Source organism: Oncorhynchus tshawytscha, linkage group LG30, assembly GCF_018296145.1.
Source record: "Oncorhynchus tshawytscha isolate Ot180627B linkage group LG30, Otsh_v2.0, whole genome shotgun sequence".
Classification (NCBI taxonomy): domain Eukaryota; kingdom Metazoa; phylum Chordata; class Actinopteri; order Salmoniformes; family Salmonidae; genus Oncorhynchus; species Oncorhynchus tshawytscha.
In genome coordinates this window covers 43,079,419-43,106,519 of record NC_056458.1, presented here as the reverse complement: position 1 = coordinate 43,106,519, position 27,101 = coordinate 43,079,419, and the positions used below count along the sequence as shown (strand labels likewise).

Sequence of the window (27,101 nt, the reverse complement as noted above, 5' to 3'; positions counted from 1 at the left end):
CCTTTATTTAAATCTTTATTTAACTAGGCAAGTCAGTTAAGAACACATTCTTATTTTCAATGACGGCCGAGGAACGGTGGGTTAACTGCCTCGTTCAGGGGCAGAAAGACCGATTTTCACCTTGTCAGCTCGGGGGATTCAATCTTGCAACCTTACAGTTAACTAGTCCAACGCAATAACGACCTGCCTCTCTCTCTCGTTGCACTCCACAATGCCTGTTACGCAAATGCAGTAAGCCAAGGTAAGTTGCTAGCTAGCATTAAACTTATCTTAGAAAAAACTATCAAAATCATAATCACTAGTTAACTACACATGGTTGGTGATATTACTAGATATTATCTAGCGTGTCCTGTGTTGCATATAATCTGACTGAGCATACAAGTATCTAAGTATCTGACTGAGCGGTGGTAGGCAGAAGCAGGCACGTAAACATGAATTCAAACAGCACTGTTGTGCGTTTTGCCAGCAGCTCTTCATTGTGCGTCAAGCATTGCGCCGTTTATGACTTCAAACCTATCAACTCCAGAGATGAGGCTGGTGTGACCGAAGTGAAATGGCTGGCTAGTTAGCACGCGCTAATAGCGTTTCAAACTTCACTCGCTCTGAGCCTTGGGGTGGTTGTTTCCCTTGCTCTGCATGGGTAAAGCTGCTTCGATGTGGTGGCTGTTGTCGTTGTGTTGCTGGTTCGAGCCCAGGGAGGAGCGAGGAGAGGGAAGGAAGCTATACTGTTACACTGGCAATACTAAAGTGCCTATAAGAACATCCAATAGTCAAAGGTTAATGAAATACAAATGGTATAGAGGGAAATAGTCCTATAATAACCACAACCTAAAACTTCTTACCTGGGAATATTGAAGACTCATGTTAAAAGGAACCACCAGCTTTCATTGGTTCTCATGCTCAGAGCAAGGAACTGAAATGTTAGCTTTCTTACATAGCACATATTGCACTTTTATATTCTTCTCCAACACTTTGTTTTTGCATTATTTAAACCAAATTGAACATGTTTCATTATCTACTTGAGGCTAAATTGATTTAATTGATGTATTATATTAAAGTTAAAATAAGTGTTAATTCATTATTGCTGTAATTGTCATTATTACAAATACATTGTTTTTGTTTTTTTTTAAATCGTCCGATTAATCGGTATCGGCTTTTTTAGTCCTCCAATAATCGGTATCGGTGTTGAAAAATCATAAGTCGGTCAACCTCTAGCGGTAACAGTGTCCATAACGCAATGTGAGAGCCCGGTTGGATAGGCTGTGGCCCAGAACTCTTTCACAACAAACTGAGGGAAGCCCTTAGTTCACCCGCAACAGAAAGAGGGGCATATGTGGACAATTGTAATGGCCGATTAACATGTCTGTCAGACAGAACCCTTGGCCAGAATGAGGGGTTAGGATGTAGGTTGAAACACTCTTCATCTGAACTCAAATCAAATCAAATTTTATTTGTCACATACACATGGTTAGCAGATGTTAACTGCGAGTGTACGAAATGCTTGTGCTTCTAGTTCCGACAATGCAGTAATAACGAGCAAGTAATCTAACTAACAATTCCAAAAAAAACATCTTTCTTATACACAGTGTAAGGGGGGGCGAATATGTACTTATGGATATATGAATGGTGATGGTACAGAGCAGCATAGGCAAGATACAGTAGATGATAGACAGTATATACATATGAGATAAGTATGTAAACCAAGTGGCATAGTTAAAGTGGCTAGTGATACATGTATTTATAAGGATGCAGTCGATGATACTAGAGTACAGTATCAACGGAGGCATATGAGATGAACAATGTAGGGTAAGTAACATTATATAAGGTAGCATTGTTTAAAGTGGCTAGTGATATTTTACATAATTTCCCATCAATTCCCATGATTAAAGTGGCTGGAGTAGAGTCAGTGTCATTGACAGTGTGTTGGCAGTAGCCACTCAATGTTGTGGTGGCTGTTTAACAGTCTGATGGCCTTGAGATAGAAGCTGTTTTTCAGTCTCTGGTCCCAGCTTTGATGCACCTGTACTGACTGCTTCTGGATGACAGCGTGGAACAGGCAGATGGCTCGGGTGGTTGATGTCCTTGATGATCTTTATGGCCTTCCTGTAGCATCGGGTGGTGTGAGGTGTCCTGGAGGGCAGGTAGTTTGCCCCCAGTGATGGTTGTGGCAGACCTCACTGAAACTCTGGCAGAGCCACTGTTTTAGGGCAGGTGCAGTTGCCATACCAGGCGGTGAATACAAACAGTGCAGGATGCCTCGATTGTGCATCTGTACAAGTTTGCGAGTGCTTTTGGTGACAAGTAGAATTTCTTCAGCCTCCTGAGGTTGAAGAGGTATGTGGCCTTCCTCACAGCTGTCTGTGTGAGGGACCAATTCAGTTTGTCTGTGATGTGTATGCTCCCAGGAACTTAAAACTTGCTACCCTCTCCACTACTGTTCCATCGATGTGGATGGGGGTGTTCCTCTGCTGTTTCCTGAAGTCCACAATCATCTCCTTAGTTTTGTTGACGTTGAGTGTGAGGTTATTTTCCTGACACCACACTCCGAGGGCCCTCACCTCATCCCTGTAGGCCGCTGGCGTTGTTGGTAATCAAGCCTACCACTGTTGTGTCGTCCCAAATTGATGATTGAGTTGGAGGCGTGCATGGCCACCATTGCAGTCGTGGGTGAACAGGGAGTACAGGAGGGGCTCAGAACGCACCCGTGTCATGCCCCAGTGTTGAGGATCAGCAAGGAGATGTTGTTCCACCCTCACCACCTGGGGGCCCCGTCAGGAAGTCCAGTACCCAGTTGCACAGGGCAATCTCAGACCCAGGGTCTCGACTTGATGACCCATCTGGGAGGGAATACTATGGTGTTGAATGCCGTGTAGTCGATGAACAGCATTCTCACATAGGTATTCCTCTTGTCCAGATGGGTTAGGGCAGTGTGCAGTGTGGTTGAGATTGCATCGTCTGTGGACCTATTTGGGCTGGTAAGCAAATCCTGGAGGGGTCAAGGGTGTCAGGTAGGGTGGAGGTGATATGGTCCTTGACTAGTCTCTCAAAGCACTTCATGATGACGGATGTGAGTGCTACGGGCCCTAGTCGTTTAGCTCAGTTACCTTAGCTTTCTTGGGAACAGGAACAATGGTGGCCCTCTTGAAGCATGTGGGAACAGCAGACTGGTATAGGGATTGGTTGAATATGTCCGTAAACACACCGGCCAGCTGGTCTGGGATGCTCTGAGGGCGCGGCTGGGGATGCCGTCTGGGCCTGCAGCCTTGCGAGGGTTAACACGTTTAAATGTCTTACTCACTTCGGCTGCAGTGAAGGAGAGACCGCATGATTCCGTTGCAGGCCGTGTCAGTGGCACTGTATTGTCCTCAAAGCGGGCAAAAAAGTTATTTAGTCTGCCTGGGAGCAAGACATCCTGGTCCGTGACTGGGCTGGGTTTCTTCCTGTAGTCCGTGATTGATTGTAGACCCTGCCACATACCTCTTGTGTCTGAGCCGTTGAATTGAGATTCTACTTTGTCTCTGTACTGGCGCTTAGCTTGTTTGATAGCCTGCGGAGGGAATAGCTGCACTGTTTGTATTCAGTCATGTTACCAGACACCTTGCCCTGATTAAAAGCAGTGGTTCGTGCCTTCAGTTTCACACGAATGCTGCCATCAATCCACGGTTTCTGGTTAGGGAATGTTTTACCTCGTTGCTCCAGGGAACACATCTTCAACGCACGTTCTAAGGAACTCGCCACCGTAAAGCGTATCATCAATGTTGTTGTCAACCACCCGAGCCATCTCCCTGTCCACGTGATGGAAGCAGTCTTGGAGTGTGGAGTCAGCTTGGTCGGACCAGCGTTGGACAGACTCAGACGTGGGACTTCTTGTTTTAGTTTCTGTCTGTAGGCCATCAGACAAAATGGAAACGTGGTCAGCTTTTCCACTAACATTGGTGGCTAGGGCCTTATATGCACACTGTCAATGACAATGATCCAGGGTCTTTCCACCCCTTTGCGCAATCAATATGCTGATAAAATTTCACTAGTCTTGTTTTCAGATTAGCCTTATTAAAATCCCCAGCTACAATGAATGCAGCCTCCGGATAAATCGTTTCCAGTTTGCAGAGAGTTAAATAAAGTTCGTTCAGAGCCATCGATGTGTCTGCTTGGGGGGATATATGTATCTTGGCTGTGATTATAATCGAAGAGAATTCTCTTGGTCCCCTAACTGTGTCTGACATTTGATTTTTTTGAGGAATTCTAAATCAGGTGAACAGAAGGATTTGAGTTCCTGCATTTTCCTTCATCACACCATGTCACGTTGGCCATTAACATCGCCCCCCATGTCTTCTGACCAGAAAGATGTTTGTTTCTGTTTTTGCATTGGATTTAAACCAAATGGCTGAACATGTTTCATTATCTACTCCAGTGAGCCATGTTTCCGTGAAGTATTATATTAAAGTCTAAAATGTCCCTCTGGAATGCTACCCTTGCTGTATTTCATCAACCTTGTTGTCAAAGACTGGACATTGGCAAGAAGAATGCTGGGGAGTGGTTTTTCTCCGGAGTCTGACCAGAAGACCGCTCCCCTCTTTTTCTGAGTCGTTTTTTTTTTTTGGTCGCTGTTTATGTGATCCACTAATCGGTTACACTGGTTGTCATAGGCAGAACTGTCAGGATCCGCATAGGCTGTGGCCCAAAACTCTTTCTTGGTCAAACTGATGGTGAGTTGCCTGATCTTATATTCAGTAGTTCTTGTCGGCTGAAAGAGAAACCTAAGATGACCTGGGGTACTATTGTAAGAAATAACACGTCTGTCAAACAAAAAACTGCATAGTTTCCAGAATGAGGGGTTAGGATCTCTGTCGGCGCACTCTTCATCTGAACTCATTCGGAAACATTCTGTCAACCAGGGCTTCAACACCAGAAGACCCTGAGACATTAAAAGGCACCAGAACTATAGCCGTGGCCGGCATCAGAATTTGAGTTTGTAGCCTTCCATTACTGTGTTCAGTACCCATGGGGACTCCACTTGCCGCTCTCAGTTTGGCCTTTGGGCCTGTGAGAAGCTGCCAATGCCAGCGACAAGCACCCCAGGATGACTGCAGACTGTCACCCTTCTTAGACACAGTCCACTGCCTGTGGGCAGGGACACCTTGCATTTCTCAACGTCGAAACGCCATACTGGAAATTGACATTTCTCTCTGTGTGAAGAAATGGGTAGTGTATACCCTGCAGTGTAACAGAAACATATGGCAACCCCAGCTACACACTGCATATGACCAGTAGTGTCATCTAGCTGTTATGTGAGTTAAGGGAAACTAGGATAGTTACTGTCTGTACTGTAAAGTAGTGTAAGAGAACTATAGCCCAATCAATGTATTTAGTCATTTTTACATCAGCCGATGTCACGAAGTGCTGTACAGAAACTCAGCCTAAAACCCCAAAGAGCAAGCAATGCAGAAAAAGAAGCATGGTGGATAGAAAACAACTCCCTAGAAAGGCTTGAACCTAAGAAGAACCCTAGAGAAGAACCAGGCTCTGAGGGGTGGCAAGTCCTCTCATAGATGACCAGCAGGATCAGATAACAATAGCTAACCCAGATATACACTGAAACAGTGTAATAGATATGAGCTGTGAGTTTCCAAGTGAAACTAGCTAGCATAGTCACTGTATGTACTGTAAAGTAGTGTAACAGAAAAACTATTGCGCACCAACCCAGCTACACACGGTGTGAAAAACAGAAGTGTAATAGAGCTGTAATGTGAGTTAATGGAAACTACCATAGTTACGTATAGTAGTTTCCATAGTTACGTCTGTACAGAAAAAACATAGTAAACCCAGCTACACTGTGCAATGCCGCAGTGTATATATCTGAAAAGGAGTTACTGTCTGTACTGTAAAGTTGTGCAACACAACTATAGTACACACAGCTACACACAAACCCTTAGTATAATACAGCTGAGATGTTAGTTTCCAAGGGAACAGTGAACAGGCAAGTCACACAGACAACCCCTCAGCGCCGCAATACTGGCCGATCAAAACAGAGTATCGCCAAGGTTTGTACACTGTCACAAGTAATAAAACCCAAACGAGATAGCTGGCATGAGCCAAACCGAGTGGGGGGGGGGGGCAGCAGAGCACCCTGATGGAGAGGCTGGCTAGCTAGCTGCTCCATGCGGGCATACTTGTGCGTTTGTACATTCTTAACATAAAGCTCTTACTAAACAAATACTCTCTGGGATAAACTGGAAAAATGAAGGAGGTGGAAGTATTTAAGGGGGTCAGCCGCAGCACTACCCCGTACACTGGACTGATCTGAAATCCTTACTCACTCTAAATGTGTCCTGTCGCGCGGAAGGATACCATATCGGAGTGATCCAAGATAACAGTAGTGCTGCATACTGACAACATAGCTACAGAAATATTTCACAAGGAAGAACATAGCTAACGTTTGCCTACCTCAAATAAAGACACTGTCACAGCCACCAACGATGTTAGGGCGATGAATAAATTCCATATTCGTACAATGTTCTGTTTCGGAGAAATTATGTTGACCTCATTTTTTTTCAAAACAGTTGTCGGGCATTCCTCCTTGATATTGTACATTTCCTCGAACCCCATTGTCAAGGGACGGTTGGTATGGTATCTGTAAAAATCCGCCAGAAAAAAACAACAGGATTTATCCATCTGTTTTTACTAACGTTAGCTAGTTAGCTAAATGAGTTCGATTACATTAGTTAAAGAAAACTAGTTAGCTATCTTCATCATAAAAACGTACCAGATGTTGAATTCAAGACATTTTCGTTTGTATCTTCTATATAACTACCGTTTCTTCAATGTTTCTCTGGAAAAAAAAAATAGGGTAAATGTAGAGAAAAAAATCCGTTGGCGATGCTCTTTTGAGCGCGCGACTAAGGCTTTTTGAAATGTGCAGGTGCACTGTGCAGGATGGCTGTGACAGGAGCTTTTCAAATTATACACACCAACTTGAATTACTGCATGTGAAGCTTTAAACATTGATTCATCTGAAACCAAACCAATGAAAATAAATTATAAAATCAAAATGCATTGCCATGCCTGTAACATTTCGGAGGAACAGGATTTTTTTTTTTATTAAAATACTTTATTGTAGAAGCTAACATCACAAATACGTGTTTCTATTTAAAAAGTTCAGAATAAATCCTAGTTACAAATGTATTGGGTTTTTCCTCATTTTGCAGTCTGATGGAGATGACATCTAAACATGAAATAAAATAACCTAATGCACACAATGACATTTGTGTACGTTGTAATGTAAATTATCCAGGCATAGAGCACATCACATTTGATCCACATTGATTCCATTTCTAAAGATTTGATATCTCTCTCAATAAGACAAGTAAATCAATGATAAAACTTGATTGATGAAACAGGCAAGGACAACTATTTATTTTGTTATTGTTCCATCAAAGCAAGTAACATTCTCATCTCTATAAAATGTTTTGGATTCTAATTACTAATTAATTCCCACAAGGAGCAAGACATACCACCAGACAACAACTTAAACACCACAAAGCATTGAGATCAACTAAGGTATTTCCCTATACTTGGCCAGAGTGTACCATAACGAGCAGGGGTTGATGTGAAATTCTGTAGCCAATGTGCCCAAAGATGGCAGAACTCCGTTCCAATGCTTTTCCGGTTGTAAATGACCCTGATTACAAATAGGAATTATAGGAGGCTGCCCACCTTAGGCATAATTGCCTGTGTTTGAATAGCCTACTCTCCTCACACATATCCCCTCTCCAGTGACACACACAACTCTAAAGCTGTGCCTGGCTCAGTGTTATATCTATAAACTCCCTTGATTTTCAATGACTGTTGGGGGTGTTAAGGCTTTGCCACTAGCATATTTTAATCTCTGACTTTATACAACATAGGAACTTCCTTATCCACATCACACTGCTATGCTAAATACACAACCAAAAGTGTACTCGATTTTTCCACTTCCTCGGTTCTTATACTTACCTTGACAGTCAGGAAACAGATTGGACATCCCTGCCAGGGATTCACTGCCAAGGATCAATTCTGTCAGATGAAGAAAATTAAGCCACATCTAAATCAATCAGTTTTCTAATTAATATACTAGTAATGAACCACTGTCCTCCGGTCTTCAAATGTTCTGAATGTGGTTGTGAACACCCATGTGACCAACTCACAGATGCAAACACACATCACCACACAGCAGCAAGCCCCAGGTTCACACTCAAAAGCTGAAAACAACCAGAATAGTGTGTTCCACATGTGGTCTGGGCCTTGCACTGAACCAACATCAACTGGGCTCCTACCATCTTAATAATATTTCTATGGTTGTGACCTCGTTTTGCTAGGATGAAATGTGTTTTAAAGTTCAATTTAAAATGTTCAACTTCATATTCATCATCTTCAGCACCACCCCCAACATCAACATATGTGAAAATGGCACTTTTCTATGTTTGTAGTTAAAAAAATAAAAATAAAAAGTAAAATAAGTGTTTCCTATAACATAATAAACCAATTAGCGGTGGCAGGTATCCTAGTGGTTAGAGTGTTGGGCCTGTACCCGAAAGGTTGTTGGATGGAATCCCCAAGCTGACAAGGTAAAAATCTGTCGTTCTGCTCCTGAACAAGGCAGTTAACCTGCTGTTCCTAGGCTGTCTTTGTAAATAAGAATTTGTTCTCAACTGACTTGCCTGGTTAAATAAATGAGTAGATAATGCTAATCATAATTATTATTATTATTTTTTTAAATCACACAATGCTGTCATTGAAATCACATCTGGTGTTTGTTACTACAGATCATAAAAAAGCACCATTTTCACTTATGTTGGTGGGTCTGGAGATGATTAGGTTACTTTCTAAATGTGATCCGTTAGTTACCTGTCCAACATTGTCATCAGTAACGAAATTTTGGATGACCTAATCTGATTACATTCAGTTACTTTTAGATTACTTTCCCCTTAGGAGTCATTAGAAGACGACACAAATGTATGTTACCAATTAAACGAGATCTATTGCAGGATAAATCATTGTAAAAGTTTACATAGCTGGCCATATATGGATGTTACATTTTACTTTATGGGTTGGTTATGTAGGCTTCTTCTAACCCATCGCTTTCTACTACATATAATAATATGATTATATCTTTACATTAAAAAAAAAGTCTATCAGAATTTCAGTCATTCCAATAAATGTTATACCCCTTGATCTTCAAGAATAGGACTTATTAGCCAGCCCTACTCTCTTGTTTATGATTTTGTTGTCATGGAGGACTGATTGGGCTCATTGATTCGAGTTGAAAAATAAATGCTGCACTCATGGAATGGTATGCTTTCAGCACTACTGAAAAGTGCTATTTATGTGTGAGAAATAAATGCCATATGCTGCATTTGCTATAGGCCTATTGTTTACCTTTTAGTTGGTGACATTTTGATATCTTGACAATATGCAGCTGTTTAAAGGGCAGCTGAAACAACAACAAAACGGCCACCCCGCCTCTGTTTTGGTAAAAAGCTGAGGGATGGGTCTGGAGAAATGTAACCAGTCTCAGATTAATAGACAGAGCTATGGATGCAAGGACTGACCATCCATGATATCAAACTTGTTTTAACCATGTTATGAGGCTATACAGTGTTTGTTTACATTTAGAATGTTTACAAACATTAGAGAAAGACAAGCTTATATTTTGGGTTCTCATGGGGTGTGACATTTGAACTAAGCCCATGAGGCATTTATAAGTTATATTCTTCAAGAATCAATGGATATATATATATATATATATATATATATAAAAAAAATGTATTAGTAATATAACTGATGTAGCAACTACATCAACTACAAATCCCTTTAAGTCTATCAAATGTGTGCGAGTTTGAGCATGTGTCCATTAGGCCTATGAATTTTTATCAGCATGAATTAGATGGTGCTATAAAATACCCACTTTTATTCCATAGGCTGGGATCCGCACTATGCATGTGAGCATTTTTCAATGGCTGTCCACTGGTTTCAAAAACAATGATTGCGTTTACTCAAATTGGATAATCTTTGGATTCCGACAGCAGTCGCGCCATTGGAAGACATTGCTCGGACCGTAGCCTAAAAAAAGTATATTCCTGCTCGTTACCCGTGATCCATCATAGTGGTCGCTGACTTGTGGTCAGACTTGCTCAGGTGGAACAAACTTAAACGTGTACCTTTTTTTCAATGCTGATTTGAATGTCATTGAGACAACAGAAGTGCCCCCCCCCCCAAAAAAAATCACAAACATACTTTCTAAATTTAAAAGTAATCCTCGAGGTCATCTAGTTCTTCAAAAGTATCTAATCTGATTCGAATATTTTCCCTAGTAATGGATTACAGTTAACATGTAAGTGATTACAACAACAACAACGAACATGTAATCTGTTACTCCCCAACCCTGGAGATGAATATGAAGTTGAACATTTTTAGAAATTTCCCTTTAAAGAGTGACATAAAAAAATTCCTTGAAGACTGATTACTCGATTTGAGATCGACAGCAACTGTGGAATCCATATGGGTAAAATAACTTAACGCCTGCAGTAATAACACAAGATGAAACCCTAAAATGAGTGTCAATGGCAGCAAACACTGTTGGGGGGTGGGGGCAATTGTGATACCGGAGTACCTAAAGAGGATAGATAATTTGAGGACTTGACAAAGATATTGTTTTCATGTTCTATTCTTATCAAAAAGGTAACATAAAAAAAGAAATAGGAAGGTATGAAGACCGTCGTCACGCTAGTCTTAGCAACCACAATGTGCAGAACATCTACACATTTAAATCAAGAAAAAAAACGGTTATAAGAGCAAACAACTAGTGTACAGTCGTGGCCAAAAGTTGAGAATGACGCAAATATAAATTTTCAGTCTGCTGCCTCAGTTTGTATGATGGCAATTTCCATATACTCCAGAATGTTATGAAGAGTGATCAGATGAATTGCAATTAATTGCAAAGTCCCTCTTTGCCATGCAAATTAACTGAATCATCCCAAAAAACATTTCCACTGCATTTCAGCCCTGCCACAAAAGGACCAGCTGACATCATGTCAGTGATTACCTCGTTAACATAGGTGTGAGTGTTGATGAGGACAAGGCTGGAGTTCACTCTGTCATGCTGATTGAGTTCGAATAACAGACTGGAAGCTTAAAAAGGAGGGTGGTGCTTGGAATCATTGTTCTTCCTCTGTAAATCATAGTTACCTGCAAGGAAACGCGTGCCACCATCATTGCTTTGCACAAAAAAGGGCTTCACAGGCAAGGATATTGCTGCCAGTAAGACTGCACCTAAATCAACCATTTATCGGATCATCAAGAACTTCAAGGAGAGCGGTTCAATTGTTGTGAAGAAAGCTTCAGGGCGCCCAAGAAAGTTCAAGCGCCAGGACCATCTCCTAAAGTTGATTCAGCTACGGGATCAGGGCACCACCAGTACAGAGCTTGCTCAGGAATTGCAGCAGGCAGGTGTGAGTGCATCTGCACGCACAGTGAGGCGAAGACTTTTGGGGGATGGCCTGGTGTCAAGAAGGGCAGCAAAGAAGCCACTTCTCTCCAGGAAAAATATCAGGGACAGACTGATATTCTGCAAAAGGTACAGGGATTGGACTGCTGAGGACTGGGGTAAAGTAATTTTCTCTGATGAATCCCCTTTCCGATTGTTTGGGGCATCTGGAAAAAAGCTCGTCTGGAGAAGACAAGGTGAGCGCCACCATCAGTTCTGTATAATGCCAACAGTAAAGCATCCTGAGACCATTCATGTGTTGGGTTGCTTCTCAGCCAAGGGAGTAGACTCACTCACAATTTTGCCTAAGAACACAGCCATGAATAAAGAATGGTATCAACACATCCTCCGAGAGCAACTTCTCCCAACCATCCAGGAACAGTTTGGTGACGAACAATGCCTTTTCTAGCATGATGGAGCACCTTGCCATAAGGCAAAAGTGATAACCAAGTGGTTCGGGGAACAAAACATAGATATTTTGGGTCCATGGCCAGGAAACCCCCCAGACCTTAATCCCATTGAAAACTTGTGGTCAATCCTCAAGAGGCGGGTGGACAAACAAAACCCCACAAATTCTGACAAACTCCAAGCATTGATTATGCAAGAATGGGCTGCCATCAGTCAGGATGTGGCCCTGAAGTTAATTGACAGAATGCCAGGGCAGATGGCAGAGGTCTTGAAAAAGAAGGGTCAACACTGCAAATATTGACTCTTTGCATCAACTTCATGTAATTGTCAATAAAAGCCTTTGACACTGTTGAAATGCTTGTAATTATACTTCAGTATTCCATAGTAACATCTGACAAAAAATATCTGAAGACACTGAAGCAGCAAACTTTGAAAATGAATGTGTCATTCTCAAAACTTTTGGCCACGACTGAATGTGGTGGTCTTGACACAGAAATATACTGTACATATTTCTGTGTTTTATCAGCAGAGGCATATGTGATATTATTGAATTTATGTCATAAAGCTATATAAAATAAAAAAAATCACAGCCACACTTTTATTGTGATGACTAAATGTAGAGTCCGACATTAGAAAATCCTTTGTAAGGTTTGTGAACAAATAGTAGTGGGGGGGATCATCTTCAATACCGTTCCAGACTTATGCCTCACTTTATAACATGTCAAACAGCAAAAGAGATAACAAAAGCAAATAACAGGTCTCCCACAAAGGACTAATTTACAAAACCACTGAGCCACATGAACGTCAGACACAGTGGGGTTTAAAAGCAAACTGGAAGAAAAATAAAATCCTTGAGTAATCCACTTATTGCATTCTGGATGAGCGAAAACAGGATGTGTGGAGGGAGTCGAGGATTCTGTCCCTCCTGAACGATTCTGTTCTGTAGGACGGGACCAAAGCCAGGTCAGAATGGACCTCAATACCAGTGTCTGTCTATAAGCTTGAATGAACATGAAGGGTGACAACGGAATGTTGTGGACAAGAGGGGGATTGGGGACAGTTGGGGGTTGGGGTGGGGGCTACTGGTCCGTTGGCATGTCTCTGTCTGTTTCTGCTTTAGAGGGTTGCCCCGGCGATGGGGTGTGGGGGGGTCGGGACATGGGGGCAATCCCATGTGCCATAGCCAGGTTTCCTGCAACAATTCCCTCCACTGCAGCACCTGCCCCTGTCAGGCCTCCTGCTGTCACTCCCACTAGGCCAGTAGGGAACCTGTGGATCAGGGGGTGGAGTCAGAAGAATTACAACAGCTTTCTAAGGTCATAGAACACAAGCCAGATTCAAATCAATACCTGGAGTTGTCTAACTGTAATGTATATATTACCTACATGTGCTTAAGTCTAGTCGTACCTGTAAGCTGCAGCTCCGTTCTGTTCTGAGTGCACGGCCCCATGGTCCACACCAGGCCACTGGGGTGTTGCCATCAGATACTCCTTGTTCACACAGTTCTTCAGACTGTCAGGGATGCGGCCTGTCAGGACAACCATCACAACAGTGAAGCTAACTGATCAAATGATCAATGACAACTCTTGAAAAGGTTCTTTGTGCGGTAATACAAACTATATCACTAAAATGGTAAAGACTACTGTGCCAAGTATCACATGGCTAGACGGTTGTTCACTCTGCACGCCTGGTGTATTTGTGCCTATAAATATTCTGTCATACACCCTGAGGCTTGCATAACTGAATACCTGTGATGGCCCGGCGCACTTCTCTAGCTGCCTCCTCCCGAGCCTCAAGGGACGCCTGCTCACTGTACCAGGATGTGTGGGGGGTGCAAATCAGATTGGGAGCGTCCTTCAGTGGGCCCTGAGAGAAGCTGGAGAGAAACAGATTTAAGAGAGTGTACAAGGTGGAGTTTACACAGAGAATCACAACTTTTAAAACAGTTATTGTTTTCAAGTCTTAAATGGCTGGGCTATAAGGAGGAAGCTGACCTGAAGGGCTCCGTCTCATGTACGTCCAAGGCCGCACCCCGTATCCTTCCCTCTTTCAGTGCCTGGGCCAGGGCCTTCTCATCCACCAGGCCCCCTCGCGCCGTGTTCACCAAAAACGCCCCCTGGCGCATCTGCACAGAGATCACAGTCAGAGGGAATGGGATAGATATCGCAAAGCAAGCCATGCAGACAACAATAACCAAAACACATGGTCTCATTATTGGGGAGAACAGAGATACACTCAAGACTCAAGGTTATGAGGGGTGACTTGTTCATGGAGTTTGAAAGTGAAATCATTGATAATGGGGGTGTTGTGGGTGGCACACACCTGTGTATGTGTCTTATACCTGTTTAATGGTGAAGTCGTTGATGAGGTGATGGTTGTGCTCGTTGAGGCTGCAGTGCAGTGACACACAATCAGAGTGGATGAGAAGGTCCTGCAGGGTGGCCATTCTCTGCAGGCCCAGAGAGCGTTCCACTCCGTCTGGCAGGTAGGGGTCGTAGAATATCACACTGAAGCCAAAGGCCTTGGCCCGCAGCGCTACAGCCTGGCCCACTCGCCCTGCGGAACAAACACAGACACTCTATGCTCAGACTGGAGGACGGAATAGGGGAGAGAGGAACCGCTCACTAACTCTGAGAAACCTAAAATGGTTTACATTAAATATACACTGAAATGACCTGTGAGGCCACCCATAATAATGACTATAAAAACTGTTGTGTGTGAAAAACTCAGCAGCGGTGCAATTCTTGAAATAAACAGGTGCACCTGGCACCTACTGCCGAACCCTTTTCAAAGGCACTTAAATTTCTTGTCTTGCCCATTCACCCTCTGAATGGCACAATCCATGTCTCAATTGTCTCAAGGCTTAAAAATATTTTTTTTTACCTGTCTCCTCCCTTCATCTACACTGATTGAAAATAATTTAACAAGTGACATCGAGAAGGGACCCTAGCTTCACCTGGATTCACATGGTCCGTCTATGTCACGGAAAGAGCAGGTGTCCTTAATGTTTTCTATGTACTATCCTTTGTGACTACACTTGCAGAGAGCCCATGCTAAGACAAGACCCATTTCCCTCCTCACCCAGGCCAATGATGCCCAGCGTCTCTCCCCGGATGCGGGCAGCGCCGCTGGCCACCTCCCTGATCTGCTCCACGCTGGAAGCCCTGGTGCCCTCTCTCATAGCCTGGTGCATCCAGGTGACGCGGCGGTAAAGGTTCAGGATCAGACACATGGAGGTGTCCGCTGTCTCCTCCACTGAAGTGGCAGGCACATTACACACAGCTATACCTGAGGGGTACAGAGCACAAAGGAGACAGTGGTTAGTTCTCATATATATTAAGGTGGATGGATGGGTCGACGGGAGGAGTGTAATAGGTCGACTGGAGGGGTGTAATAGGTCGACTGGAGGGGTAGGAGAAACAAAGTAATGATCCAGTAGCCAACCTAGTTCAGCCGCGGCCTTGATGTCCACATTGTCAAAGCCACTGCCTATTCGCACGATGATCCGCAGGCCCTTGAACTTGTCGAGGTCGTCCCGCGAGAGAGTGATGGTGTGGTACATCAGGGCGCCCACTGCTTCATTCAGCACCTGAAGCACCAGGGAGAGAATGGGTGAGTAGTAGGGCAGGGAATTGCCAGGGACCTCACAATACTTTGGTGCCGATTCTATATGTAGAGTGCGCGATTCTATACAGTTGAAGTTGGAAGTTTACATACACCTTAGCCAAATACATTTAAACTCAGTTTTTCACAATTCCTGACATTTAATCCTAGTAAAAATTAGTTAGGATCACCAATTGATTTTAAGAATGTGAAATGTCAGAATAATAGCAGAGAGAATGATTCATTTCAGCTTTTATTCCTTTCATCACATTCCCAGTGGGTCAGAAGTTTACATATACTCAATTAGTATTTGGTAGCATTGCCTTTTTTTTAACCTTTATTTAACTAGGAAAGTCAGTTAAGAACAAATTCTTATTTTCAATGACAGCCTAGGAACAGTGGGTTAACTGCCTGTTCAGGGGCAGAACGACAGATTTGTACCTTGTCAGCTCGGGGGTTTGAACTTGCAACCTTCCGGTTACTAGTCCAACGCTCTAACCACTAGGCTACCCTGCCGCCCCTTTAAATTGTTTAACTTGGGTCAAATGTTTCAGTTAGCCTTCCACAATAAGTTGGGTGAATTTTGGCCCATTCCTCCTGACAGAGCTGGTGTAACGGAGTCAGGTTTGTAGGCCTCCTTGCTCGCACAGGCTTTTTCAGTCCTGCCCACAAATGTTCTATAGGATTGAGGTCAGGGCATTGTGATGGCCACTCTAATACTTTGACTTTGTTGTCCGTAAGCCATTTTCCACCACAACTATGGAAGTGTGCTTGGGGTCATTGTCCATTTGGAAGACCCATTTGCGACCAAGCTTTAACTTCCTGACTGACGTCTTGATGTTCCTTCAATATATCCACATAATTGTCCTTCTTCATGACGCCATCTATTTTGTGAAGTGCACCAGTCCCTCCTGCAGCAAAGCACCCCCACAACATGATGCTGCCACCACCATGCTTCAGGGATGGGATGGTGTTCTTTGGCATGCAAGCCTCCCCCTTTTTCCTCCAAACATAACGATGGTCATTATGGCCAAACAGTTCTATTTTTGTTTCATCAGACCAGAGAACATTTCTCCAAAAAGTACAATCTTTGTCCCCATGTGCAGTTGCAAACCATATGGCTTTTTGTAGGCGTTTTTGGAGCAGTGTCTTCTTCCTTGCTGAGTGGCCTTTCAGGTTATATCGATATAGAACCCGTTTTACTGTGGTTATAGATAATTTTGTACCTGTTTCCTCCAGCATCTTCACAAGGTCCTTTGCTGTTGTTCTGGGATTGATTTGCACTTTTCACACCAAAGTATGTTCATCTCTAGGAGACAGAACGAGTCTCCTTCCTGAGCGGTATGACGGTTGCATGGTCCCATGGTGTTTATACTTGCGTACTATTGTTTGTACAGATTAATGCGGTACCTTCAGGCATTTGGAAATTTATCCCAAAGATAAATTATTTCTGAGGTCTTCAATTTTATTTCTGAGGTCTTGGCTGATTTCTTTTGATTTTCCCATGATGTCAAGCAAAGAGGCACTGTGTTTGAAGGTAGGCCTTGAAATACATCCACAGGTACACCTCCAATTGACTCAAATTATGTCAATTAGCCTATTAGAAGCTTCTGAAGCCATCACATAACTTTCTGGAATTTTCCAAGCTGTTAAAAGACACAGTCAACTTAGTGCATGTAAACTTCTGACCCACTGGAATTGTGATAGTGATTTATAAGTGAAATAATCTGTCTGTAAACAATTGTTGGAAAAATTACTTGTGTCATGCACAAAGTAGATGTCCTAAACGACTTGCCAAAACTATAGTTTGTTAACAAGAAATTTGTGGAGTGGTTGAAAAACGAGTTTTAATGACTCCAGCCTAAGTGTATGTAAACTTCCAACTTCAACTTTATGTAGAGTGATTCCATATGTATAGTGTGATTCTATGTAGTGTGATTCCATATGTATAGTGTGATTCTATGTAGTGTGATTCCATATGTATAGTGTTTTTTTATTTTTCCTTTATTTAATTAGGCAAGTCAGTTAAGAACACATTCTTATTTTCAATGACGGCCGAGGAACAGTGGGTTAACTGCCTGTTCAGGGGCAGAACGACAGATTTGTACCTTGTCAGCTCGGGGATTTGAACTTGCAACCTTCCGGTTACTAGCCCAACGCTCTAACCACCCTGCCGCCCCATGATTCGATACAGTGATTTTATTGCGATTTTATGTTCTAAACATATTGCTCACTATACGTCTGCTGCAGAGGGACCAGAGAGACACATGAGAAAACAGGTTTTGATCAGTCATGGTAATAAAAGTGCTGAAAACATATTGGCTCCCTATTTAAAAAGATCGAGAACAAGCTACAGAAGGAAAAATACTGGAGAGTTGGTGCAGGTACAGCCAACTAGTGCAAAAATATTGCGATAGTCAAAGCGATACGAAATCGTAAAAAATAATATCCAATATGTGACTGTATCGATCCCCCCCACCCCATCACTGGTGAGTGTTCAGAAGAAGCTATTGAATCGATATCCTTATTCTACCATTGCAATAAAAGAGCAGAGACTTTCTCTAACTCTATCGAGTTGGAAATAAAGCCCACCACAAAAATAGCAGACGTGTTCACGATGCAGACATTTCCCTCGCTATAAAGTGCAAACGGATACTTAGAGGAGAACCAGATAGTTAGAGGTTGGTTACCTTCTCGTGGATCTCCTGGGTGGACTGGGCATCACAGAAGGCCACCGTGGCCACGTCCTTCAGGACAGGCATCTCCACGGTGCAGTCGCGACCATCCAACAGTGCCACTAGGGGGCGCGGGTGCATCGGCCCATTCAAAATCGGGGGGCGAATGCCTATACAGATCAACATAAAATGGACAAGACTTCAAAATAAATAAAAATACACTCTTTGGATATTTATCCAGGGTTTATCACTTGTGTCCTTTCTAACGGATCAATCAGATAGATCAATGTGATCATGTAGTAGGTCTATCTGATTGAATTGTATGACAGTTAGGCCATCTACATGATCACATAGGTCTAACTGTCATACATTTCCATTTATATCAAACTTCCAGTATAAAAAAATAAAACCATTAAAAAGTATATTACAAATAGCCTATTAAAAGACAGACAGGGCTTAGACTCTTGTGGGCTAAGGTAACAGCCTATACAAACACACTGAATAATAGATTCACTACATGGAACAGTCCCCCCTCCCAAAAAAAATAAAGGAAGTTTGTTCTGATGTGTCTGTCCTATAACAGAGATAAGAACGAACAGGAAATACAAAAAAATACAAAAATATGCATTTATTTAACCCTTTATTTTTGGCACTAAACAGCCTCCATATATACTTCCATACATTTTTTCAACTGGTCCTGGGAGACCTTTGGAGGAATCTCATGACGGCCTACCCCGGCCAAACCCTCCCCTAACCCGGACGACGCTGGGCTAATTGTGCTCCGCCCTATGGGACTCCCGATCACGGCCGGTTGTGATACAGCCCGGGATCGAACCAGGGTCTGTAGTGACGCCTCTAGCACTGACATGCAGTGCTGTAGACCGCTGCCCCAGTCGGGAGACGTCTGTCCATAATAAAGCACTGCTCTGGCCTCTTAACAACACTATCAACAAGGCAGGTCCAACAGGCCCTAGTTTCTACCTTCTTAACACTACTATCAACAAGACAGGTCCTACAGGCTCTAGTTTTGTCACACCTGGACTACTGTTCAGTCGTACGGTAAGGTGCCACAAAGAGGGACTTAGGAAAATTGCAATTGGCTCAGAACAGGGAAGCACGGCTGGCCCTTGGATGTACACAGAGAGCTAATATCAATAATATGCATGTCAATCTCTCCTGGCTGAAAGTGGAGGAGAGATTGACTTCATCACTTCTTGTATTTATGAGAGGTACTGACATGTTGAACACCCATGCATACCCAACAAGACATACCACCAGAGGTCTCTTCACAGTCAAGAAAAGACAATGGGAAGCCACAGTACTACATAGTCATGACTACATGGAACTCTATTCCATATCAAGTAATTGACAAGCTGTAGAACAAGATAAAAAAATTTTTTTTAAATTACACCTTATGGAACAGCGGGGACTGTGAAGTAACACAAACACGATAACATACGAACACATGGATTTAGTACTGTAGATGTGGTAGTGGTGGAGTAGGGGCCTGAGGGCACACAATGTGTGGTGAAATCTGTGAATGTATTGTAAATGTTTTTAAAATGGTATAAAATGCCTTAAATTTTGTTGGACCCCAGGAAGAGTAGACGCTGCTTTGGCAGCAGCTAATGGGGATCCATAATAAATACAAATACAACCCCAACCAACAGGGCAGACTCCTCCAACCCCCACAACAGGGCAGACTCCTCCAACCCCCACAACAGGGCAGACTCCTCCAACCCCCACCAACAGGGCAGACTCCTCCAACCCCCACCAACAGGGCAGACTCCTCCAACCCCCACCAACAGGGCAGACTCCTCCAACCCCCACCAACAGGGCAGACTCCTCCAACCCCCACCAACAGGGCAGACTCCTCCCACCCCCACCAACAGGGCAGACTCCTCCAACCCCCACAACAGGGCAGACTCCTCCAACCCCCACAACAGGGCAGACTCCTCCAACCCCCACAACAGGGCAGACTCCCCCAACCCCACAACAGGGCAGACTCCTCCAACCCCCACAACAGGGCAGACTCCTCCAACCCCCACAACAGGGCAGACTCCTCCAACCCCCATAACAGGGCAGACTACTCCAACCCCCATAACAGGGCAGACTACTCCAACAGAAGGGTGGGATTGGAGGCACAGGCTTCTTTTGAGTTATTATAACCATCATTTCCTCTGCCCTTCTGCAACAATACACAGTCTACCCTATCATCATAAAGCGCACACATCTCATAAATAGACATCAATTAGAGAGAAACCTAAATTAGCAAAGATAGATATGGCTCATAGCTGGGATATACATACTGCATTAACAGTTGTCAATGCAGTATGCATGTGATATTGATACAGTGCCTTCAGAAAGTATTCACACCCCTTGTTACAGCCTGAATTTAAAATGAATTACATTGAGTCTCAATACCCCATAATGTCAATGTGGAATTATGTTTTTAGATTTTTTTTTGTTACAAATTAATTTAAAATAAGTATTCAACCCCCTTGTTATGGCAAGACTAAATAAGTTCAGGAGTAAAAATTGCTTATCAAATCACAACTTGCATAGACTCACTCTGTGTGCAACAATAGTGTTTAAAGTGATTTTTGAATGACTACCTCATCTCTGTACCCCACATATACAGATAATTGTAAGGTCCCTCATTCGAGCAGTGAATTTCAAACACAAAGATCAGGGAGGTTTTCCAATGCCTCACAAAGAAGGGCACCCATTGGTAGATTTTTGTAGCTCATGTAGAATATCCCTTTGGGCATGGTGAAGTTATTAAATTACACTTTGGATGGTGTATCAATATACTCAGTCACTACATAGATACAGGCCTCCTTCCCAACTCAGTTTCCGGAGAGGAAGGAAACCGATCATGGATTTCACAATGTGGCCAATGGTGACTTTAAAACAGTTAGAGTTTAATGGCTGTGATAGGAGAAAATAAAGGATGGATCAAGAAGGTTGTACACAATACTAACCTAAATGACAGAGAGAAAAGGAAGCATGTACGGAATAAAACATATTCCAAAACAAGCATTCTGTTTGCAATTAGGCACAACTGAAAAAATGTGGCAAAGAAATTAACTTTAATGTCCTGAATACAAAGTGTTATGTCTGGGGCAAATCCAACAACACATGACTGAGTATCAAGCATGGTGGTGGCTGCATCATGTTATGGGTATGCTTGTCATCGGCAAGGGCTAGATAGTTTTTTTAGGATAAAAAGAAACTGAATAGAGCTAAGCAGAGGCAAAAACATAGTAGTGTTGCACGGTATACCAGTACCATGGGACAAAAACGTCATGATACTTAATATTTTAGGAGACAATTTTTATAAAGTCAGTTTTGTTTACAGATGTAGTTGAATTCAAGTAACAGCCACTAGTCTCTTGTATGAGCAGGTCCAATGATATCCACTTCGCTTTCATGCCCATAGCACGTGTGGAAGTTGTAATCAGCATAAATTTAGCCGTGATGGCGAGCTGGGATGCAGAACCTGATGTTGTTTATTTTATTGATTAAACTAGGCAAGTCAGTTCAGAACAAATTCTTATTTTTACAATGGCCTATCCCAGCCAAACCCTCCCCTAACCCGGATTGCCCGGACAGCCCGGGATTGAACCAGTCTGAAGTGACGTCTCTAGCACTGAGATGCAGTGCCTTAGACCACTGCGCCACTCGGGAGCCTTAGATATGTTAGATGTTCACATTGGAGCAGCGCGCAGAACCTTAGAAGAGCAGTATTTTTACTTGAAGGACAGAGAATGCCAACCCACTCCAATAGTGCAATTCTAAAATCTTGATGCCAGAGTCCCAAGTAGAGACGACTGAAAACACAAATAGCCTAAAACGAACAAGCTCATTCATAAGAGATAACATTACCATAGCCGCCGCCCCCCCCAAAAAAAAAAAGTTAGTTGACCCTCCTCCAAGAACTATGAGAGATTACATGCGTTTAGCAATTAACACATTGATGTGTGGACTTTTTCAATCTTAATGATGTGTTGTATTGACAGTGACACCAACAATTGGGCAACAGTGGATGGACAGTAGCCCAACCGGACAATACAAAGTGTAGCAACTAAAGCAAGAGAGTGTCACATGACCCTCACAATTTTTTTGTTTTTTTGTTAAAGGCACACAAGGGGCCTTGTGAACCTAAGATTTCTTCAGAGCTAAGGATAGTCATAGATAGAGCAGCCTAGAGACATTGATGGCACTTAATAAAAGAAATGAACATGAGAATTCGATCCTCAAAGCAACAGCACTACACACACTGACCACACCACTCATTGTGACTGTCAATAGCTTCCTTTGATAGAGATAGATATCTATATACACACAGTACTGCTTAGTGCTCTATCGCCCAAAAGATTTGTTCATTCATCTTTAAAAAAAATACAAGTTATGGACAAAGAAATTGGTTTTTGGCTCTTTCTAATCTGATCCAGAACATGAAAAACATAGCAGTAACGAGGAGCTAGCATGACACAAATCTTCACAGGGGATTGAAGCAGAATTAGAAAACACACTGCATAGCAAAAGGAGTGTTCAACAAACCTACAAAAATGACCTACATCTTTCTGGACAAAAAGACGAAGACATGAATTCAAATTAACCTAAGGAAGGACAAGAAAGGCACATTCGACAAGGAAAGAGAGGGGAGCTGGCAACACACATGCACCATATGGTCTGGCAGAGTGTATGACCATGTGACTGTGTGACCGTGTATGTGTGTGAGTGTGAGTAGAACGCCTGGTCCGACCAGCAGCAGGGCCATGCACACAATGCTATTCATTCAGCGCTCATTCATTCTCCCCCATCCGCCTGCCACTCTGTGGGTGTAAGTAAGCGAGCTCGCAGGGAGGGGTGGGGGATAATGCTGCAGTACCCCACCCTGCCCCCTGCCACACAGGCTCCAGAGTACTCTCACACACACAATACTATAGAAGACCAAGGACAAAAATGCACCGGGATGGCGAATCACCTATATAAATCATACAAAACAAAATAGCAGATTTGTACTCCTCTGTCCTATCGATCTAACCCCGCCTCCTCCTCCTCTCCTTCCTTCCCTCTCGCTATCGCGCTGTAGGAAAACAAAAGAGAAGACATTCATCATCCTAACCTTGCATGCTGCAGTTGACCAGCCTTTCTTCTTCTCCTTCTCCACTTACAGTTACTGTCAGAATGCTTTCGCCTGGCACAATCCCAGGCAAACTCTCTCCTCCTTCAACCTACCCCTTGCTCCAATCAGAGGGAGGAACAATTCAGCCATAGCCAACCAAAACTGAGCTTATTAGCATTGAGAGGCTAGGTTGGGTAGTGTGCAGTAGAGGCAATTTCCATGTTGTTTTTTAAAGGGGAATGTGAGCCAGTGTGGTGCATTGCTCGCTGGAAAAACAACAAAAAGGTAAATGATTATGACCAGTCTATTCAAATAAAATCTTTTTAGAAGATCAAATTCAGAAAGCACGTACTAATTCACTAATATAACAAATTAATGAAATTGTAAAATTATCAAGAGGCCACTACGTGCAACATTGATTTGACTGGTCAACAGTAGCTAAGGAACTGACTGTATAGGCTGCTACTTGATACTAGATTCACGTTAAATGATGCATAAATAGCAAAAAGCTATTGTGGGAAAAAAATATTTTAAAACATAGCCAATTAAAACCCTTGAATGATTTTTATAAATGTTAAATAAACACGAGTACAGGATTACAATCATCCCTGTCAACTAAAAATCCTACTATCCCAAAAATATTTCTGTGGATATTATTCCAGTGGATGCTCATTATGGAAGATGAGGCTATAGTGGGACCTCCGCAGCAAACCCAGCAGTCACCTGCACCACTGTAACAGAGACTGTATCCCTGCCACAGCAGACCTGGGGTTCGAACACGTCACAACCAAACAGATGGATTCATCATCATTACCGGTACAGTGGGGCGGTAGGTAGCCTAGTGGTTAGAGCGTTGGACTAGTAACCGAAAGGTTGCAAGATCAAATCCCCGAGCTGACAAGGTAAAAATCTGTCGTTCTGCCCCTGAACTAAGAAGTTAACAAAGAAGTAGGCCTTCATTGAAAATAAGAATTTGTTCTTAACTGACTTGCCTAATTAAATAAAAAACTGTATTTCAATCTCAGAAAGGTGACCTCCCCGCGCAATACAAGTTTAGCCATCTACACATTTGCAGTCAAATCACTGTCAGGAAGAGCTGAATGGCCATTCACATTGATATCCCAACCAGTTCCGCAATTATAAACAGAGAGTTCAATGGGAAAAAAATTCTACAAATCCTAATCCACAGCCACTCTCTGCCAGTTCTTTACGTGCCAGCATCCTCTGGGCACTGGACAAAGCACAGAGCAAATGGTCATTCTTTTATTATATCTATGTAACTCAAATTACTTTAAGCGTGCAACTGGAAGAAATGTGCATTTCAGAAATCACATTCCTGACAGTTCCACCACTGAAAGTAGAGAGCTCTGTTCAGGTACATGGTAATAGATCATGTTTTTAAATTCCCATTTGCACTCTATCTATCCAGCGGCGAGAGAACACTGACACCAACAGATAGCCATAGAAATGAATAAAATTGTGTTAATACAGTGTTAATACAGCAGTATTTTAACTGCGCCCTTAAGTGACTGGTGTATCAGCAGAAATTCTGTAGGTAGCACATTAACCGTAGAAATAACAACTACATTATAGAAGTTAAATAAATTATTATTCGTATTATTATTATGAAAGGATGGAGGCACAAGGTTTGACAGTGGCATGAGCCAAAGTCAAGCAAATGGTGCAAGTGAGGGGTTCATCAGTGTGTGTACGCGACTGTCCTAGAAGCAGGTGTGTGATGCAAGGAAAACAGTGCAATGCACTGCATACAAATATACAAGATATAGCCCGCTGTTTGTTATCAGTGTAATCTAAACTGCCAGTAATGACTTCACAAAGGCAACAGGAAGTAAGTAGGTCCACAGACACCCTCCCTCTTTTGCTGTTTATGGAATTAGATCTGTTATTGACTCCGTTATTTGACAACCCTTCCCAACACAGATTAGACAGGAGTATAACACTTTGAAATGTTACTGTCACATACACTGGGTAGTTGCAATGAAATGTGTTGTTTTACAAGGTCAGCCATAATTGTATCAGGGACAGAATGGGATTAGTTATAAATATATTTGGTCATACGGCGCTATATGGCACTGTCTGACATAATGAAGTCAAACACAGATGTATGTGTCCATCACCTATGTATGTCTACGGTCCATCGGGCCAATGTTTATCATTTCCCATTCTATATTGGAGAAAATATGAAAATGTCCAAGAATCCTTAGATAGCCAGCCGTTAAGTACCAAAGTTTGTACACGTGAATTGTCAGTCTCTAACATGATAATTGGGGGAAAGTATGTTAATTACTGACCTTCACAAATGCGGTCAAGCCTCTGTCGCTTGACTTTATGCTTATCCATGAGAGCCATCGGCGTCCTTCACCCCAGCCAAAGCACAAACAAAATCAGACCAAAGCTGAGCCACACAAGGCAAATGTCAGAGTCAAACACCTCCCAAGGAACAAGTATATGCCCCGGTGAAAACCTGTAAATAAAATTAACAACGTTTTAATATCTACATGACTGGTTTACCTACTAAACGTTTCCTAGCTACCAAGCCTAAAAGTGTAGCCACACGACTAGTTGTATGGATAATAAAGTTGTTGACTTGGAAGTACATATAGTTTTAATCTAGCTATTTTAGCTAACGCTAGCTAGCGTCACTTTGAAGGCTAGCACCGCTGGCCAGAGACAATATTGGAGTTTACACCACAGCCGGTTATCACGCTAGCTAGCTAACATTCGTTTATTTTCCCAACTTTCACACTGCACTCACTTCTTAGTTAACTTTAGTTAAGAAATCATTTTTAAAAAAAAGAAACAATTCATTTGAAGCGCCAGTTTATAGCTAGCTAGCTAAATTACCCACGCAATGTGCACAGTAGTTAGCTAGCTAGCTGGCTAAATGTTGCTAGTTAGCTAAAAAAAAAAAAAAGTAACTAGTCTACCAATTCAAAGTCGGTAGACAATATTCGTGTGGCTAACATGGCTAGCTAGTTAGCTTATCTACAATCACGCAAACGTGATACAGAGTTGCACGAAAAGAGGCCTGTTTAACAAAGCTAACACAGCTACTGTAGCTAGTTAATACTAATAGCTAACGCCACTGATGGTAAATTTACAAGCAAATCAACACACGTTTAGGCGGCGTAAAACTATTTTTGCTTCAACAGAATAATACCAAGAAGACGACCACGGAGCAGTAACGTTAGCTGTTGGATCAGATCACAGCACTACTAAAGTGGCTAGCTAAGGTTATTGGTTCATTACCAAGTACTGCAGGTTCTGTTAATCTCGGTCTTGTGGGGGTCAATGTGAGTTTACGTCTTCCCACTTAACGGATCGTCATGAATCCAAACAGTTTGTTCAGATGAGTCAGGTGACGGACGAGTCGGTGTCACAAAATAATGAGAAGTCTTGATAAACCACTGTTAGTGGAGTGTGGCGCCTTCACGTAACACAGAGGGTATTGCAGACCAGACCTGCACACTGACCATCCGACCCCCGATTTCTCAGGGACCACATTTGAGCTTTCAAGATGGCAAAGGTCATAATGTATTCTTAACCACAGGTATACTCCTACTTCCCTTTATTGTACAATAAGAATAACTACAGTACCAGTGATCTGAGTGGAGGACAGTCACATGAACAGGCCGAGTGGACAGTGCTAAAGCATTATGCATTTTAGTCACAGATGTTTCACCTAGTCGGCTAGGGAATTCAAACCAGCGACCTTTCAGTTATTAGCCCAACGCTCCAA

The 27,101-nt window shown here is 42.7% G+C and overlaps 2 protein-coding genes across 6 annotated transcripts in view; both read right to left on the bottom strand.

The window, feature by feature from the left end:
- Positions 1 to 6,911, bottom strand: part of LOC112228273 — a 34,631-nt gene extending 27,720 nt beyond the window's left edge. Inside the window, exons 1-2 of the mRNA XM_042309633.1 lie at positions 6,764 to 6,911; positions 6,445 to 6,631 (exon numbers count right to left, since the gene is read on the bottom strand). The gene's annotated coding sequence lies outside the window, so the exon portion shown is untranslated. The remainder of the gene's footprint in view (positions 1 to 6,444; positions 6,632 to 6,763) is intronic.
- A 5,602-nt stretch (positions 6,912 to 12,513) lies between these two features.
- LOC112228274 (C-terminal-binding protein 1) lies at positions 12,514 to 26,814 on the bottom strand. Of its 5 annotated transcripts, none has more exons than XM_024393450.2 (10): positions 26,612 to 26,811; positions 25,654 to 25,826; positions 18,223 to 18,377; positions 15,374 to 15,518; positions 15,011 to 15,217; positions 14,271 to 14,485; positions 13,924 to 14,054; positions 13,678 to 13,805; positions 13,337 to 13,457; positions 12,514 to 13,198 (listed from the first exon to the last, which is right to left on the bottom strand). In XM_024393450.2, exons 2-10 carry the CDS (start codon positions 25,709 to 25,711, stop codon positions 13,009 to 13,011), a joined length of 1,350 nt encoding a protein of 449 aa, XP_024249218.1. In that variant the 5' UTR covers positions 25,712 to 25,826; positions 26,612 to 26,811; the 3' UTR covers positions 12,514 to 13,008. The 5 variants fall into 5 exon arrangements, with proteins under 5 accessions (XP_024249218.1, XP_024249219.1, XP_024249220.1 ...); XM_024393451.2 differs by having other exon boundaries at positions 26,480 to 26,613; XM_024393452.2 differs by lacking the exon at positions 26,612 to 26,811 and adding an exon at positions 26,523 to 26,597.
- Between the last annotated feature and the right edge of the window lie 287 nt (positions 26,815 to 27,101).